The sequence below is a fragment of the Lissotriton vulgaris genome, chromosome 7 (genome assembly GCF_964263255.1).
Source record: "Lissotriton vulgaris chromosome 7, aLisVul1.2, whole genome shotgun sequence".
Classification (NCBI taxonomy): Eukaryota; Metazoa; Chordata; class Amphibia; order Caudata; family Salamandridae; genus Lissotriton; species Lissotriton vulgaris.
In genome coordinates, this window is record NC_141695.1 from 404,853,567 (window position 1) to 404,871,270 (window position 17,704).

Here is a 17,704-nt window from a genome sequence, read left to right on the forward strand (position 1 = left end):
CAACCACTTTTTTCCCCAACTCTGAAAGAAGGTTTATGTCTGCCATTGTCGCGAGTACGTTTCCAACATTTATCAGTGTACGAAAATATTATAGAAGAGTTGTTGAAAACCCTTAAAATATGCAAGTTAGTAGGTTTGCACAGACTCAAAAGGGTATTCTAACCCGGGAACTATTGCTTACCACTACCTTCAGACCCAGTATGTAGATCTGTGGAAACGTGGTAACATAATGGTATTGCAAGTATTCAAAAACTACTATGGTATGAGCCCTGGCATAATCAGAGAGGCTATATCAGAGCTCTTATTTAACAAGATTGCTGCCATAATTTGTCACCGCTTTACATGGCGCCAAAGGGGCAAGTGGATTTTGTTAAAGTACCAGTGGATTTATGAAGTAACCTGCCCCATGGACAAGTAGATATTTAACTAAATTCCACACCCCTGGGATATTTCATATCTGGGTCCTTTATGAATGTCCACCACCTCCTATATAATGTTATCTATTACTGGTTTAACAAGCAACTGTCAGTGTTGTGGCGTCAGTTCTCTTTTGCTTTGTCTCTCGGGGAGCAGTCGCAACGTTGCGTCTACATGTGCAATTAATGAGATAGATGGGTAGAAGGGCATTCAACAAGGAAAGAGTTGATTGGAGAAATGTCTGTGAAGCTAGTGCGCATGCGCCACAGAAAGCAGTGTTATTTTGCTTTCAGTTGCTTTCATTCTCACGCCTGCTGAGGTTGCCCCCCAGGCCACGTTTGAGACTCAGGACTCTTCTGTGAAGTGTGGATGTAGAGTAAAGAACTGAGTGGCTCGGCGCTGCAGGAGGGCAGAAGCCTTCATACAAGAGCTCTCTAAAATGAGAGGCGGTCCTTTCATTTCATGAAGCAAACAGAATGAGGGCTCAATGGATAGTGGTGATTGGGCACGCTACAGATTAAAGCAACATAACAAGGCTGCTTCCATTTAACAAAATCAGTGGAGTATGGTGAAATTTTAAAATGGTTGGCAGCGTAGCTAACCCTATGGCCGACCGTGAAGGCCCCTGCTTTTGCCGCCCGCGGCGGCCCCATTGAAGAGCATGGCAGGGCGATGGAGGGAGGGTGCTGGTGGGATTTGGCGGAAGTTGCTGCCCTGCGACAACCACAATGTAGAGCGGGGGTGAAAGCCGCCCCAGAGATGGCAGGTAAAAGCGGGATGAGGCCACCACCCCCAAACTGGTGCCGCCTAGGGCAGACCGCCTCCCCCTGCCCACCTTGCTACACCACTGATGAAAGGCATAAATACCCCAACTGAAGTGAGTGAGCCCAGCTATTTAACAGGGATATATATTTATCAGAATGGCAACCACACTTCCCCTGACCACGTCACAACAGCAGATCAGCTCATCTGGGGTTTCAAAGCTTTCTACCTGCAGAGCAGTGAGATTGAGGCTGGCAGAAGGGAGATGGTGAAAGTGTGAGGTAGACCACTGGTGGCCAGTGGCGGCTCTTCCGCTAAGGTGGAGGAGCGTCGCCCAATAGTTTTTTTAAGCAGTATAAGAAATGATAATAACTCAAATATCATAATTGTATTTTTTCCTTTTTAGTGCACGGCAGCTAAGCTTTGTGAGATGAGGCAGGGTGGGGTGGGGCTGACAGAGCAGCTGAGGAGTGGTTTGCTCTCACTCCTAAGTGTGCATTACTGTTTGGTTGGTCCTCTCAGCCCGACCATAACAGTCATGCACACTTTCCCTCTTCTCCCCCAGGCTCCATTACAGCCTGGGTGGAGAACATGCCCAGGCCCTGTGCCTCTTCTGAGCACCGAGCCACAGCGCTCAGACCAATCCCAATGCTGCATTGCAGCGTGGTTATTGGCTCAGAGGAGCCTGGGTGCTTCCAGCTGCTTCCTGTTCCTGCCGGTGGGAGGAGGAGAAACGCGACCAGGAGTAGCCGCAAGGAGGATGGGGCAAGCAGGTAGGTTGAATTATTATTTTAATTTAATCTTCCCCCACCACCACGGCCCCTCCACACCGATCGGTGCCGGCTGATGGTGGCATAGTGAGAGTGAGTTACTGGGAGAGATAGTGAGGAGCTCAGGACAGAGAGTGGGTAACATGGGAACAGGAAAGGCTGGTGAGGAAGTGGAGAGAGGCATATAGAAGGGAGAGGTGAGAGTACCCAGCTGGCATGGCAGGTGCGCGAGTGGACAGGCTACTTGACGAAGCAGAAAGGCATGAGAGAGTCGGGAAATAGTAGAGAGATTGGGGAGAGGCTGGATAGACGGTGAGAGTGAGGAAACAGGAGTAAAAGGCTGGGGTGGGTATTTAGAAGAGATAGACTGGGAGAGAAAAGGGAGAGACTGAGAGGGAGAGGAGCGACTGGGAGGAAGAGGAGACAGATTAGGTGAGAGCCGATGGGGACAGTAGAGTAGTAGGCAAGGAGAGCAGAGAGACTGGGTGAAAGAGGAACCACTGGGGAGGAGTGAGGTAGCCTGAATGGGAGAGTGGAGAGAATTATAGAGAGAGGTCTTCCTAGGGTAGAACAGAGAAATGTGGACCAGTGACAACAGCAGAGAAACTTGGAGATAAGAGAGAGACTTGGGGAGAGTGGACAAGCTGAAGTGGGAGAGGACAGATGAACACCTGGCCTTTTACAACACCACATGAGAGGCTTGCACAGTGGGTGCGCCACTTTTTTTTAAGCTTTGGCGGCACAAGCGTCTCAATCATATCTATGAGGCGACGCAAAGTCACCCTGCGTGGCTTTGCATGGCCTCATAGATATGGAGTAAGACAAAGCAACGCAAGTCGCTGCATTGCCTAACACTATGTCAAGTAGGCGTTCCATAGGCATTGTAATGGGTGTTCTCACGCAACACTCATGGATTTTTACGCTGCCCCAGATTTGTAAAACCATGTAAACCTGGGGCAACGCCAAAACCTTACGTCTCCCCACAGCAGGCGTAACAAGGTTGTTTTAAAACCCCTCTCAGGATTCTTCTTTTGCAGGTAGCAGCCCCTTCCTGCACAAAAACAATCCTGGCTATGTTGGTGTGAGGCAGCAATTTGTGCGCCAACGCAGGGGGAAAGAACAGGAATGCACCATATTTCATAAATAAGGTGCATTCCTGCCCTTTCACATTGGCGTGGGGCAGCACAGCAAGAAGACTTGCAGCGCTACCCAACGCCAATGCCTCATAAATAAGGCTCTTTGTTTTAGCCACACCTTTGACCATGCCCCCAAGCCCTCTTACTGACCTTTGGTTTGCTAAATACTGTTTAATTAATTTCCCCAATGTAAAAATTATTTGCTGTGGAAATTGTGGGCATTTAAGGTTGTTGATAGTTGGCAATGATGAGGGGGACCAAGTTCTAGATATTTTAGTCAGGACGGGGTACTTACGCTTAAAGTAGGGCGGCATCAAAAAGTTTGAAGACCTCTGCTCTAGAGGAAGGTCCAGTGCAGTAGTTTTTGATGCCACCACCGCCTCGCCTGGCGGTTGAAGGCCTCCCCCTGCCCAAGTAAGTGAGAGGGGTTGGCACAGATGCTCACCGAGGTCCGGGGTGCTGGCCGCCTGCCTTGAGTAGTGCCTGATGGGCAGGAGCCCCTATGGAGTTATGGTGAAGATGACGCAAGTCCCTTAATGGCCCGCACGCCCAACGGTAGAGCCTCGCCCAATAATGGAATGAGGGCTAAAGGCCCGGAGACATAGTCCTTCATGAACTGATGACTTGCCTGGCCTCCGGTGGCATCCGAGCTGTGGAGAGCCTCATGGCACGTGACAAGGGTGGCTAAGGAACTGTGAAGGTTTGTCCCTCTTGGGGAGGCGCTAAAGGAGAGCCAGCGCCCCATCTGCTAGGGGGTTGCTTGTGTGAACAGAAGAGTATTAGGTGGGGCATGACTGGGGGTGGTGGTGGACTGGGGCTAGGGCTCCCCGGGGAACTGTTGAGCCCCCTCCTACTCTTGCATTGCAGGTAAGTATATTGTGTTGTGTGTGGGCCCTGGACATTACATAAAGGGCTCGACTCGGTAGCCTGAGAATCGAGCTGGAGCACAAAACTGAGACAGCAGTGGCTCCGGCGGTGCTCTGTGGATGATTTTTCACCTTTGCTGGGACGACAGACAGTCCTCACACAGCGGGAGGCAACTGGATGGCTGCTGGGGACCCACGATGGCCAGATGGGGAAAACTGGTCCACCGATGGTGGTAATCTGAGGTGTCCGGGAGGAGGCTCAACCAATCAGGGTTTTTGTAAAGCGCACTACTCACCGCAAGGGTCTCAAGGTGCTTGAGGGGTGGGGGTGGAGTGAGCAACTCCGTAAGGTTATTCGAAGAGCCAGATCTTGAGGTCCTTTCTGAATTGGTGCAGTGTCTTGCTCGGTCGAAGGGGAAGTGGGAGATCGTTTCAGGTCTTGGCTGCGAAGTAGAAGGATCTTCCACCAGCTCTAGTTCTGTAGAAATGAGGGAAAGTGGCTAGGGCGAGGTCAGCTGAGCTGAAGGTTTTCTTGGGGGCGTGGAGGAAGATTTGGTCGCTGAGATATTTAAAAAAAAAATAGTTTTATATAGCGCAAACTAGACCCGGAGGTATCAGGTATCAGAGCGCTTTACATGAGCACCAGTTTCGTTACACAAGGACCAATTCATTTTTGTTAGGGGCATGGAGATTACGTGATTTGCCCAGAATCACAGGATGTTGAGCGTCATTGCTGAGACTCGAACCCGGTTCCCCAGCTTCGAGATCAACCACTCTTGCCGTGAGACTACATCTTCTCCCCATTAGGTATTGGGGTCAAGTGTTGTGGAAGGCGATGTAGGCGTGTGTGAGCCGCTTGAAAGTTATTCTTTTTTGACTGTGAGCCAGTGGATGTCACAGAGGTGTTGGGTGATGTGGTTGAGTTGTGGGATATCGAGGAAAAGTCTGGCCGTGGCATTCTGGATGATCTGTAGTTTACATAGGAGGTTGTTGTTGATTCCGGCATAGAGGGCATTGCCGTAGTCCGGTCTGCTGGTGATGAGTGCATGAGTGACGGTTTTCCTGGAGTCTGTGGGCATCTACTTGAAAATCTTGCTACGTATGCAAAGGGTGTTGAAGCATGTGGAGGATACGGCGTTGATCTGGCGGTTCATGGTGACTGAAGAGTCGAGTATGATGCAGAGGTTGCATGCATGGTCCTTTAGGGGGAGGGTGGATTTCTGAGGGCAGAGGGCCACCAGGTTTTGTCCCATGCGGAGGGGTTGGAGCCGAGGATGAGGACTTCTGTTTTCTCAGAGTTGAGCTTCCTGCCAGTGGCGTCACTAGGGAGTGCGGGGGGTGCGGACCGCACCGGGTGTCACCCCATCTGGGGGGTGACACCAATCTACACTGACGAGTCTACCTGCGTACTGCTTTAGTGCAAGAAGCGCGCCACCACCGCACCCCGGCCTGCCGTAGCTACGGGCACCATCTGCCATCTGCATTCTGCACGTGCACGGAATGGATGGATCACAGAAGTCAAGCAGTCAAGGGTTTGGGTTTGATTTGTTGTTCTGTGACGAAAGTCGAAACGAAACCGAAGCCAAACCAATGCATATACCAGGCAGGCAAAGGCATCGTTGACTTGCCGGCCGGGGAAAGGTTGCTTTGTTCATTGAAGCCAGCGGACTGTATGCAGGTGTGTTAATAGAGATAGAGTTTCAATCTTTGAATATTATGTGACAGGCACTGTTGCAATCATGTGCAGGCCTCGAGTGGGAACCTAACATTTCATGTCTTTGAATATACCAACTTAGGCCAAGAGCTCTGCCTGTTCCTCATGCTGTTCACACTCGCCAGCGTCTCGCAGGAGATCTGCAATGCTTGACTGCAATTTTCTTTGCTCACAAGGCAACTCTATAGCAGCCTAGCTCATCTGAGGGTGCATGGTTTCCTATTTTTCAGAATCTTGCAGTTTTCAGTTTTCCAGTGAACCAGTTCAAAATTTCAGCTTGCTCTTCACTACAGTGCCACCTGTTGCTCGCACTCTTGTTTATACAAATCCAGGGAAGACAGATGGAGTAAGAGTGAGAGGGAGACAGAGGGAGCTAGAGGGAGTAAGACAGCGAGAGAGGGAGACAGAGGGAGTAAGACAGAGAGAGAGGGAGCTAGACAGAGAGAGGGGGCTAGAGGGAGTAAGAGAGAGAGAGGGAGCTAGACAGAGAGAGATGGAGCTAGAGGGAGTAAGAGAGAGCGAGGGAGCTAGAGGGCGTAAGACAGAGAGAGAGAGACAGAGGGAGCTAGAGGGAGCAAGACAGAGAGAGGGAGCTAGAGGGAGTAAGACAGAGAGAGAGTGAGCTAGAGGGCGCTAGAGAGAGGGAGCTAGAGGGAGTAAGAGAGAGAGAGAGGGAGCTAGAGGGAGCAAGACAGAGTGAGAGGGAGCTAGAGGGAGTAAGACAGAGAGAGAGAGGGAGCTAGAGAGAGTAAGACAGAGAGAGGGAGCTAGAGAGAGCAAGACAGAGAGAGAAGGAGCAAGAGGGAGTAACAAAGAGAGAGAGGGAGCTAGAGAGAGTAAGACAGAGAGAGAGAGGGAGCTAGAGGGAGCAATACAGAGAGAGAGGGAGCTAAAGGGAGCAATACAGAGAGAGGGAGCTAGAGGGAGTAAGAGAGAGAAATGGAGCTAGAGGGAGTAAGAGAGAGAGCGGGGGCTAGAGGGAGTAAGACAGAGAGAGGGAGCTAGAGGGAGTAAGACAGAGAGAGAGGGAGCTAGAGAGAGCAAGACAGAGAGAGAGGGAGCTAGAGAGAGCAAGACAGAGAGAGGGAGCTAGAAGGAGTAAGAGAGGGAGAGAGGGAGCTAGAGGGAGCAAGACGGAGAGAGGTAGTAAGACAGAGGGAGAGGGAGCTAGAGGGAGCAATACAGAGAGAGAGGGAGCTAGAGGGAGTAAGAGAGAGAGATGGAGCTAGAGGGAGTAAGAGAGAGAGAGCGGGAGCTAGAGGGAGTAAGACAGAGAGAGGGAGCTAGAGGGAGCAATACAGAGAGAGAGGGAGCTAGAGGGAGTAAGAGAGAGAGATGGAGCTAGAGGGAGTAAGAGAGAGAGAGCGGGAGCTAGAGGGAGTAAGACAGAGAGAGGGAGCTAGAGGGAGTAAGACAGAGAGAGGGAGCTAGAAGGAGTAAGAGAGGGAGAGAGGGAGCTAGAGGGAGCAAGACAGAGAGAGGGAGTAAGACAGAAGGAGAGGGAGCTAGAGGGAGTAAGACAGAGAGAGAGAGGGAGTTAGAGGGAGTAAGACAGAGAGAGAGGGAGACAGAGGGAGCTAGAGGGAGTAAGACAGAGAGAGGGAGCTAAAGGGAGCTAGACAGAGCGAGGGAGCTAGAGGGAGTAAGACAGTACCTAGCGCCGTACATTTACGACAGAGGTGGTCCATGCGGTAAGTCCTGAGGGGGTGACACCATGAGTTACCCGCACCGGGTGACACCAACCCCAGTGACGCCTGTTGCTCATCCAGATCGCGACGGCTTTCATCCCTTCTTGGAAGTTGTGCCTAGTGATGTTGGGTCCCTTGGTGAGGAAGAGGATGATCTGAGTGTCATTGGCGAAGGAAACAATGTTAAGACCATGGTTTCTGACAATGATTGCGAGGGGGGCTATTTAAATGTTGAAGAGTGTGGGCTTGAGGGAGGATCCTTGGGGTACTTCGCATCTCATATCTGTTGGCTCTGAGAGGAAGGGCAGAAGTCTTATTCTCTGTGTTCTGCCTGATAGGAAAGAGCGTATCCAGTCTAAGGCCTTTCCTTGGATGCTGGTGTTGTGGAGTCTGGTGGCTAGTGTGTGGTGGGAAATGGTGTCGAAGGCTGCTGATAGGTCCAGGAGGATGAGGGCTGCCGTGTGGCCTTGCTCGAGGAGGGCGTGGATGTCATCGGTGGCGGCGAGGAGGGTGGACTCGGTGCTGTGGTTGTTGCAGAATCTGGACTGAGAGGTGTCTAGGATGCTGTTGGTTTCTATGAAGTGTGCTAGCTGGGTGTTGACGGCCTTTTCAATTACTTTGGCAGCAAAAAGAAGCAGTGAGATGGGTCTGAAATGCTTGAGGTCCGTTGGGTCTGAGGAGGGCTTCTTTAGTTGGGTGTAGTCTTTGGCATGCTTCCAGTTGATGGGGAATGTGGCTGTGTCAAGGGAGCAGTTCATAGTTCGGCGTAGCTCGGTGTGATGGTAGTGGCGGCCCAGTGGAAGATATGTGGCGGGCAGAGGTCAGAAGGTGCTCCGGAGTGGATGTTCCTCATTGTCTTTAAGGTGTCTTCTGTGATGAGAGGGGTCCAGGTGAGAAGGGTCTGTTGGGTGGTGTTGTTAGGGGTGGGAGTTGAGGTGGTGCAATGGTCTTGATCATCGCAGTTGTTGTAGAGTAAAATTGATACTTGTATAGCGCACTACTCACCCGCAAGGGTCTCAAGGCGCTTGTACGAATACCGCTGTGGATCCCATCCTGGCTTTCCCTGTGAGGCGTCCACTCCTGGGCACCCCCAGGGTGGAGGCCAGGCATCCTTAGCGTTGTGGGGGCCGTTGTGGAGATTAAGCAAGCTATTGCCCAGAGTTGCAGAGTGGGAGTCCATGATTGGAATAGGCACCGAGGCGAGAATTATCAGGTCCGTGGAATTTTGAGCCCAAGACCAGCCGAGGCGGGGAATTGAACCCTGGTCCAGGGCTAGACCTCTGCATCCGGGTCTGCCGCTCTAATCATTGAGCCACACTTCTCAATGGTGAAAGAAAGAGCTGAGTTTTTTCAGAGGTTTTGGGAGGGAGGGACGTCGGTTGTTACGCTGTTGGGTTTGGCGAACTCCAGTATAATGGCAAAGAGTTCCTTGGAGTTGTGGACGTTGGCGAGGATTCTGTCTTGGATGAAGTTTTTATTTAGTTGGTGGTGTGCTGTGATGGCTGTTTTGTTGGTGGTGGTGCTTCTGGGGTTCTGCTGCTTCTCTATGTCTTCTCCAGTCGTCGGCAGAAGTTCTTGGATTCTCTGAGTTCTGTAGCGAGCCAGTTGGCTTTCTTGTTTTGTCGTCTCACGGTGTTCTGAAGGGGGGCAAGAGTGTTATTGCAGTTGGTGATCCATTGGTGGAGGTTGCTTGCTGCTCTGTTGACATCTTTCGTAATAGTGGGTGGAGTGCAAGTGAGGGCGGAGGTGAGGTGTTCTTCAGAGACTTTGTTCCAGCTTCTGCGTGGGAGTTGTATATGCTTGGGTGCGGTGGGTTTCTTAAAGGAGAAATGGATGCAGTGGTGGTCGGTCCAGAGTAGTTCCGTGGTGTGGCTGAAGCAAATGTTGTTTCCTCAGGCAGAGATGGGGTCGAGTGTGTGTCCTGTGTGAGTGGGGGTGAAGACAATTTGCTACAGTCCTATGTTGGTGAGGTTCTCTAGGAGGGCGGTGGTGTTGGGATTGCTGTGGTTGTCCAGGCGGAAGTTCACATCTCTGATAAGTATGTAGTCCAGTGAGGCGAGGGTGTGGGGTGCGATGTGGTCGGAGATGACGTCTGTGAAGAGAGGGTTGGTTCCAGGCGGTCTGTAGGCAAGTGCTCAGCAGTGCTTCATTCTGGGGTTGGGCTGGATCTGGAAGTGGATGTGTTCCATGGGGGCAGCGAGGCGTCATCCGAGTTGATGGTTGTCAGTCTGAGGGAACTTTTGTGGATGATGTCGAGGCCTCCTCCTTGGTGGTTAGGACAGTCTTTTCTCAGGATCTTTTATCCATTGGAGATGGCGGTGCTATGTCGGATGCAGAGATGGCATTGGTACAGGTCTCTGTGAGGATGATGACGTTGGGCGTGTTGGTATTGAAGAGGTCCCAGATTTCTATGCCTTGTCTGTGCAGGGAGCGAACGTTGAGGAGGATGCAGTTCAGTGGTTTGTGTGCGCTGGCAGCTACTGCTGGTGGGATGTATGTCATTACAACGCATACTTTTATTACGCCTACCTTTACAACGCATTTTTCACAACGCAACATCCATTACAACGCATTCCATTACAACACATGCCATTGCAACGCATCTCTAAAAACTACCTTTACAACGCATTCCACTACAACGCATACTACCTTTACAATGCATACCATTACAACGCATACCATTACATTGCATGTATGGTAAGTATTGGATAGTGTAGGGGTAAAATTTACTATTCTAATTCCAGGGGGTGCAACAGTAGGGTAAGTGTTGGATAGTGTAAGGGTACTATGTGTATGCGTTGTAATGGTATGCGTTGTAATGACTGCGTTGTAATGACATGCGTTGTAGTGGTATGCATTGTAGTGACATGCGTTGTAATGGTTGCGTTGTAATGGCATGCGTTGTAATGGATGTTGCGTTGTAAAAGTTTTGTTGTAAAGGTAGTGCGTTGTAAAAGTTGCATTGTAAACGTTGTTCCCCCTGCTGGTGTCCGGCGGTGGGTGAAGGTGCGTCGGCAGTGTCGGCACGAAATTGGGCCTAGGGTGTTGCTCGGCTTTGGGAGCTGGAAGTTGTTGTTGCGTCTGGGGTTGAGTGCGCAGAGATTGCAGGGGTCATAGCAGCGGGAGGACCAGGGTCCCTTGCTCTGGTCGTGGTCGGGTCACAGACGGATGCAGATGGGCGTGTCTTTGGTGTGCCAACCACGCAGCAGCTGCCTTTAAGTAGGGGTCGGGGTGGGCGGTCTGCTGGGAGGTGGGAGAGGGTACGAGATGTTGGGGGGAGGGGCCATGGGGCGAATTGGTGAGCAAATTTCAGAGACACTGGGCTACGATGTACAGTTTACACTCTGATTGGTTACCCTGGGCATCTGGGGAGAACAATCTTTGACTAGATATGCACAACGTTTTAGTAATTTGGCCTTAATGGTGGCCCGTAGGCACCTCCTCAAATATTGGGGTGCTAGGATGCTGCCGACTAGGCAGGAATGGGAGGAAGGAATGGACTGGTGCATGGGGGCCGAACGGCAGATCTATTGGGCAAGGAATTGCCACTGGAAATTCGACAAAGTCTGAGATGTATGGATGTAACTGAGGGAAGACATGGGGTAAAATGCCAGGGGAGGGTCAAGATCTATTGGAATGTGGATATACCCAGGATCCTACACATGGAATTCATCTGAGAGATATGGGGGTTATGGTAGCCTGAAATGGCCCTGTCTGGTTTTGTCAAGGCAAAATGTATATTGGTGGAGGTGAACTTGTCCACATGCTTTTTGTTTTGAGGGGGTTTGTTGTTGATGATTGTTTTGTAAAAAAAACAATAAAAAAAGAACTTAAAAAAACAAGAACGGACACAGACGTGCGCCGCTCAAGCGGGAAACATGTGTGTCAGCCGGCAACCTGATGTAAGGTGATAACGCCATCTCCTCCAAGTCAATTCATTAGAAAATACTAAACAATGTCACGCCCTTGGAATTTTCTTCCAGCATGTGGAGGACTTTTGAGCATTTTCATGCTGTGCATGCTGGTTTCAGACAAGAAAAGAATGATATTGGATATAGTGAAGGAGGGTCTACCCTAAATATGAGCTCTCTTGAGACAAGGTATACAGAACGTAGCCCACTGCCGGAGGACTCACCATTGAGAAAGAAGACATTCCCATTTGTTAATCAGATGGGTATTGGGAGAGGTGGGCCAACAGGACAGGCTATTTCATTCCTGCCCACTTCTAAATCAAACCTTATTTACTTGTAATTATTCTTGCATGTTTAAATGTTCCGCTGTAGGTTAAATACCACCTGCATATGGAGAGACCGGCTTCTGAATCTGCCAGTAGTGCACCAAAGATATATTTCCTTGAATTCGTTCTATTTTTAAATGGAGTTTCAGTGTTACCATATTAGATAGATAAATATATATTTATAGTTCAACACCTGTTTTTATCATCCCTAACCCCAAGTGAGAGTATGTGTTTTGCCACCTTTTTCAATTTTAGAAAATATCTACTTCTGCGTATTTTAACTAAAACTTCAGAAACAACTACTAAACTATGAGAGTACATGTTTGAAAAAGGTAAACATTATTATAACGGGAAAGGTATCCATGACAAAGGCCAGCATTTTAACTGAAAAGAGATTATATGGAAGATAGATTTAGGGATTGGTTAGTAAATGCCTTGACAGAGTGTGTTTGGTTTCTAGGAAAAGGCTTCAGGCAATAAAGATTTGGGGGTTAGTAATTTTCAAAATGTGGGGCTATATAGGGAAAGGTGTTTCTAGATGTCCTGTGTACTTTGTGACTGAACGTTTCTCACATATGCCCGTTCAGCATTAATGTACAGGCGTACTAAACAAAACACCTAGTACTAAGAGGCCTGGTCCTCGGTCACTGGCAATTTACAGGCGCCAGCAAATCAGGTGTTTTTTCTGTTTGCCCAACATATAGCCACCGTGTGAGACGTTTTAGGCATGGGCAAAATTAGGCAATTGCCCACGACGCCCACTTTCCAAGTGGTCCCTTGGGAAAGTGAACAATCTTTTTACCTAGCTCATCTCTGAGCAGTGGCGGTTGGAAACTACGACGATTGGAGGGACGGGAAAATGGGTTAATACAAAAAATAAAATACATAAATAAAAATAAATCCATAAAAGAAATAAACAAAAAGGTACTTACCATGCTTTCAGTAGACACGTCCTCCTAGCTCCGGTCATCTTCTACTCTTGACATCACGCCCAGCTGGGCTTAACCAATCCTAGCACTGCATGTGAGCAGTGACAGGATTGGAGGGAGTGGTCTCTCTCGGCGCTCCCAAGGACACTGGAAGCTTGTGTAGGCTCTCAAAGAGGTTTATAATGCGCATTAGCTGCCACTCAGCAGGCCCCGCCCCGTCCTGACACTTGGTTCAGGATGGGTTGATGTAAAATAAAATGGTATTGAATTAACTTCATTAACATTTTATTTTTTGTCTCTGGGCCAATTAAGTTGGGCAACGCTCCTCTGCTCAAACGAGGAGCTGCCCCTGCCTCTGACTATTTCCATATCCAGCCTCTCTCCTTTCTGCCTAGCTCTGCGACTCAGGATTTTAGGGACTCTGGAAAGACATGTTTTTGCCTGTTTTTGTGTGAAGCACATTTCTGAAAGTTTTTGTTGGCATCATAGCGTACAGGATGTCCGTCACCGTTTTGATGGAGTAACCCGTCCTCCGCGATCTAAATCAGGCGCTTAGTTCTATTGTTGAAATATCTCACATTCCACCTGGTTTTCTTCCCAACAAATCCTTTATGTCTCTACACAACATATGAAAACGAGAAATATGTCGCCCCTTTCTAGACCTTCTGCTCTCCTACACCTACAACGTTCAGGTCCCCAATAGATGCACCAATAAGCTTACAATTAAGTATCGAGAAGGAATGTAGTTTATGTATGTTCTGTGTAATTTACATGGATGCAGCTCACCTTAGACGTTTCATGATTTATCAATCACGCTGAGCTATACATGAAGAAATTTGCACATTTGCTTCCTTGTGTTAGATTTACATCTGGATCCATTTGTATCCCTTCCTTGTGTATATAGAGATAACTCTAATCACTAGTATATGCAGTAGATCGCTGTGCTCTCTACCATTCCTATGTGACCCTTATAGTATATCCAGTCATATCCCTTCCCTATGTATATAGAGATAACTCTAATCACTAGTATATGCAGTAGACCTTTGTACTATCTACCATTCCTATGTGACTCTTAGAGTATATCCATTTGTATCTCCTCCTTGTGTGACTTTACATCTTGTACATTTGCAATTTTTTCTGTTTGTATCCTTTATGTAACACATGTAATCCTAAGTCCTTATGTTTCTCAACTGGCTCTTATATAACGCGCTCTGACACCTTCGGGTAAAGTTCGCGCTATATAAAATTGCAGAAATAAAATAAAAATAAAATAAATACCTGCATGCCTGCTGTGAGTAATGTATGACATGTAGGTCACACCAGGTTACCTGCTCGCCAAATGGATTTTCTACAAGCCACTTCCCCACCAGGGAGGAAATGCATAAGTAAAGATGGCATGCTCTTGACAGTCACAGACTCTGCGTTGAAACCATATGTATTTTTTATGTCGGATCTGTTGATAATTGGGTCATCGTTTCCTTCTTGCATATTTTATGGGTGTCTAACATTCTGACTCTTCTTTTTCTAGTGTGCAGCTTTGTGGTCCACAAGCGGTGCCATGAATTCGTCACATTTGAGTGTCCTGGTGCAGGGAAAGGCCCTCAGGCAGACGTAAGTACCTCCACGTGATGCAGAGCTCTGATGACCAATCGATGCATTATAAGTTATGGAGGACAGTCAAGGTCGAATCCAAGCTTCTACGCTTTAATCAATTGTTAAATCCTTGGAATACCACTCACCTACCAAAATCTTAGTTCTCGGCCCCTTTATGCTTGTTCATAAAGGGTTTTTGGGTATTTCCATCATGTTTGTTTATTTGTTTGTATATCACCCTGCATTGCTTCTGTGCACGTGAGAGTCTTCCATCATGGCTATTACATTTGTACCCTGGTAGCCCTAAATAAGTACAAATTGAAACAGGCTTGCCCCGAAGCCTGACCCCAAAGATTTAATTGAATGAACAGCACTTGGAAGCTACAGATCTGGGGCATTTAGCATGTGTGACATCATGACATGTACTATTACTCTCCCAGGAGAAAAAAACAGAGCTGTGTCCATTCCCAAACAATTTGAGAGGCAACAAAAAAGACACAAAATGCATTGTTTTAATAACGGGGATGGAGTAGGGTGGTCCGCTAAATTATTTGAAGGACCAGTCACTGACGTTTTGCTTATCTAATGAGGACAGCACTCTCTGTTAGAGTAGCTTCGAGTCAGGGATCCAGAGGGTGGTTACATTTGCGCGATTTAATATAAATATAAATTACATTTACATTTAGGTTCTTAATACTATAATTGATTTAATTGAAATAAAAGTGTGCAATATTACATTTATATATTTACTCACCGAGTATAGAAGGCATGCTCATATAGTTGTCTTCTCATTACTCTTTTATAATGCTCTTCTGTGCCACTTAGATCTTGATTTTTGTCCATGAGTACAAGTACGTTTTTTTCTTTCTCAGCGTCTATTAAATCAAATGTAAGATGTTCTTATACAGTGCACGTCCTGAACTCAAGTTTTTAAAAGTGTGCTCATATGTGACAACAAAGTAAAAGCAGGCTGTGTGAAATAAAGAATATGTCAAGGATCACATACGCTGGACAAGCACCAGCAAGGGAAACCGGTATTGATTGCAGGTTATCTGGTTTCTCATTTCTTTCAGCCACCAGTTTGGTATGTATCTCACTTTCTCTTGTTTACACAAAAGGTCACTGTTTTGACTTTCATTCTTGCCTCACAGCGAGAAAAATGGACACAGCGATAGCAGACTAGACTCAGGGTCCCCAGACCTCACTACGAAGCCATGAAGTATATATTTGGGGTTTTCACATCCCAAGCATCCTCCCTGAAGCTATGCCCCTGCTCCTCTCCTCACCTCGCCCCTGCCCTGCACCGTCCCATCGCTCCTGCTCCCTCTCCCCTCTCGCTCCTATTCCCACTCCTCCTCTCCAGTCCCCATCTATATATACATATATACACACACATATATATATATCTTACTCTGCATTCAGAGTGAGAAGTTATTTGCATTGCACACCTGTCTCAGCTGACACTGAAAGCTGCTTAGTGTATGCTGCTGGGGTGGAAACTCTTGATGTGCCTGTTTCCGCTGCTGCATCCTGGCGTACAGCGCCGCGGGCAGGAAGTGGAGAACAGGTCACCAAGCAGAGCCTCTGTATGCTTATCATGCTCATGGGGTTACAGGCAGCAGACAGCTGGGGAAGCTACTGGATAATCTATTGGCAAAAATGAAATGTATGTACAGTACCAGCCTGGCCGTTATTGAGCAGTTCAACTCACATTCTGTTGGAAAAGATCAATGTTCCCTCTAATTAGTTAACTTTTCTTCTTCTGGTCCTTATACCGACGCATAAGGAAGCTTGAAGTCCCCTCCACCCCCTTCTCCCCATACCTCAGGGTAAGGAAGACAGATGTCTGAGGGATCCCTTGGACCAGTGCTTAATTTGTGAAAAATTAAGTGACAGGGCCCTTCTCGGAAGGCCACTGCAGCTTGAACCACCCATACTCTGCTAGCGCCCCCAGTGGTAGTACTAGCATAACACCTAATGATCGCACTCCTACAAGTGAGACAGTTCAGCCTATTTCAGGCCACACAAAGCTATAATGACCGAGAGGCTGGTATTATTCATTTTCATTGTATATTGACTTAATAAACAAAAGTGTTATGCCTATCTCAAAATTTTAAAAACAGTGCCACCTTGTAGTGGACTGTCACCCGAGCCAGTACTGACAATTAAGTGCCGAGCACCGGAAAGCACAGGTACAAATTAAGTACTGCCCTGGACCAAGAGCCCGTCAATGCAGGGGATGTGGCGTCCTTTGTTACGTTCCTGTTCTCTGTCTGTATCCTATCCTCATTCGATCTCTACTTTGCTTTACTTCCCGCCCCCCACAGGATTCTTTCTTTCCTAACATCAAACAAAGAAGTCAGAAATGCAATTATCCTTCAGCACTAGGCATGGAGGTGCCTGAAGTGGTATGTGTATCCAGTTGGAGCAGAGTCTATGGGTATACTCATGATCCCAGTAAGTGCTCGCTCGTGGTCAAAATCCTACAGAGCAGCATGATACCTATCCACAGAAAGCGCTTCGATGCCTTGTCGTGAATAGGGAGTACCATTAAAATGCAAAAGCAATGCAGTTCATGCCTTCTACGTCTCCGACTGTTGCTCACTTACAGCATCTCAGAGAGCAGAGCCTGCTCGTTCACGCAGCATTCTTCCAGTGTTAAAACATGCAGCAGCATTTATGTCCAAGTGCTTCCTCAGTGAAACTGAAATTAATCTGTTTTGAGATTCTCAGGCTGCGTCGTTTTCCACAGTAGTATGGATTTGTCGTACTTGCCACATATTGCCTCATCCCCTTTTGCATAATTTACAATTTTTAACAAAATTAATTTATTTCTAACTCAGAGGGATCATAAGTTCCTTAAAATGCCACAGCGTGTGTTGCTGCAAGTGGCAGGCCTTTTTTTGATAATAACGAGGTGAGACCTTTGGCCATACAGTATTAAGGCGTAAAAGTGGCAAAATAGTAAAGTAACACTGCTTCAATATATGCCAAATTATATTGCTAAAGTTGCATTTTCTTGCCACATAATTGTTGCATAAATTGGGCCTCCACTGCAGCATAATTGCAGTGGCACTGCTTAGTATTCCGAATTAGGCTATTTGATTTATAGTGCGAGGTCTCCAGATTGACTGCTCTTTCCGTTGCTCCTAAACTGAGGAAAATCCTACCTTTAAGACTTTCGGTATTCGCAGAAGGCATTTAGGAGTCCTAAAGGTAGGAGACCTAACTTTCCTATACTAAGAAAAATCCTATTTTTTAAGACTTTCGGTATTAACAGAAGGCATTTAGGAGTCCTAAAGTTAGGAGTCCAAACTTTACTACTACTAAAATGAGAAAAATCATAATTTTAAGACTTTCGGTATACACAGAAGGCATTTAGGAGTCCTAAAGTTAGGAGTCCTAACTTTACTACTACTAAACTGAGAAAAATCATAATTTTAAGACTTTCGGTATTCACAGAAGGCATTCAGTAGTCCTAAAGTTAGAAGTCCTCACTTCTGTGAATAGCAAAATGAGTAAGTGCCTTCTGTGAATACCAAAACGGTAGTAAGTTTAGGATTTTGTCTTAAGTTAGTTCTGTGAATCAGGC

At 47.5% G+C, this 17,704-nt stretch overlaps 1 protein-coding gene across 1 annotated transcript in view; it reads left to right on the forward strand.

The window, feature by feature from the left end:
- PRKCG (protein kinase C gamma) overlaps positions 1–17,704 on the forward strand; it is a 1,238,195-nt gene that overhangs the window by 594,855 nt on the left and 625,636 nt on the right. Inside the window, exon 3 of the mRNA XM_086928695.1 lies at positions 14,048–14,130. Coding sequence (XP_086784821.1) covers positions 14,048–14,130 — 83 coding nt within the window. The remainder of the gene's footprint in view (positions 1–14,047; positions 14,131–17,704) is intronic.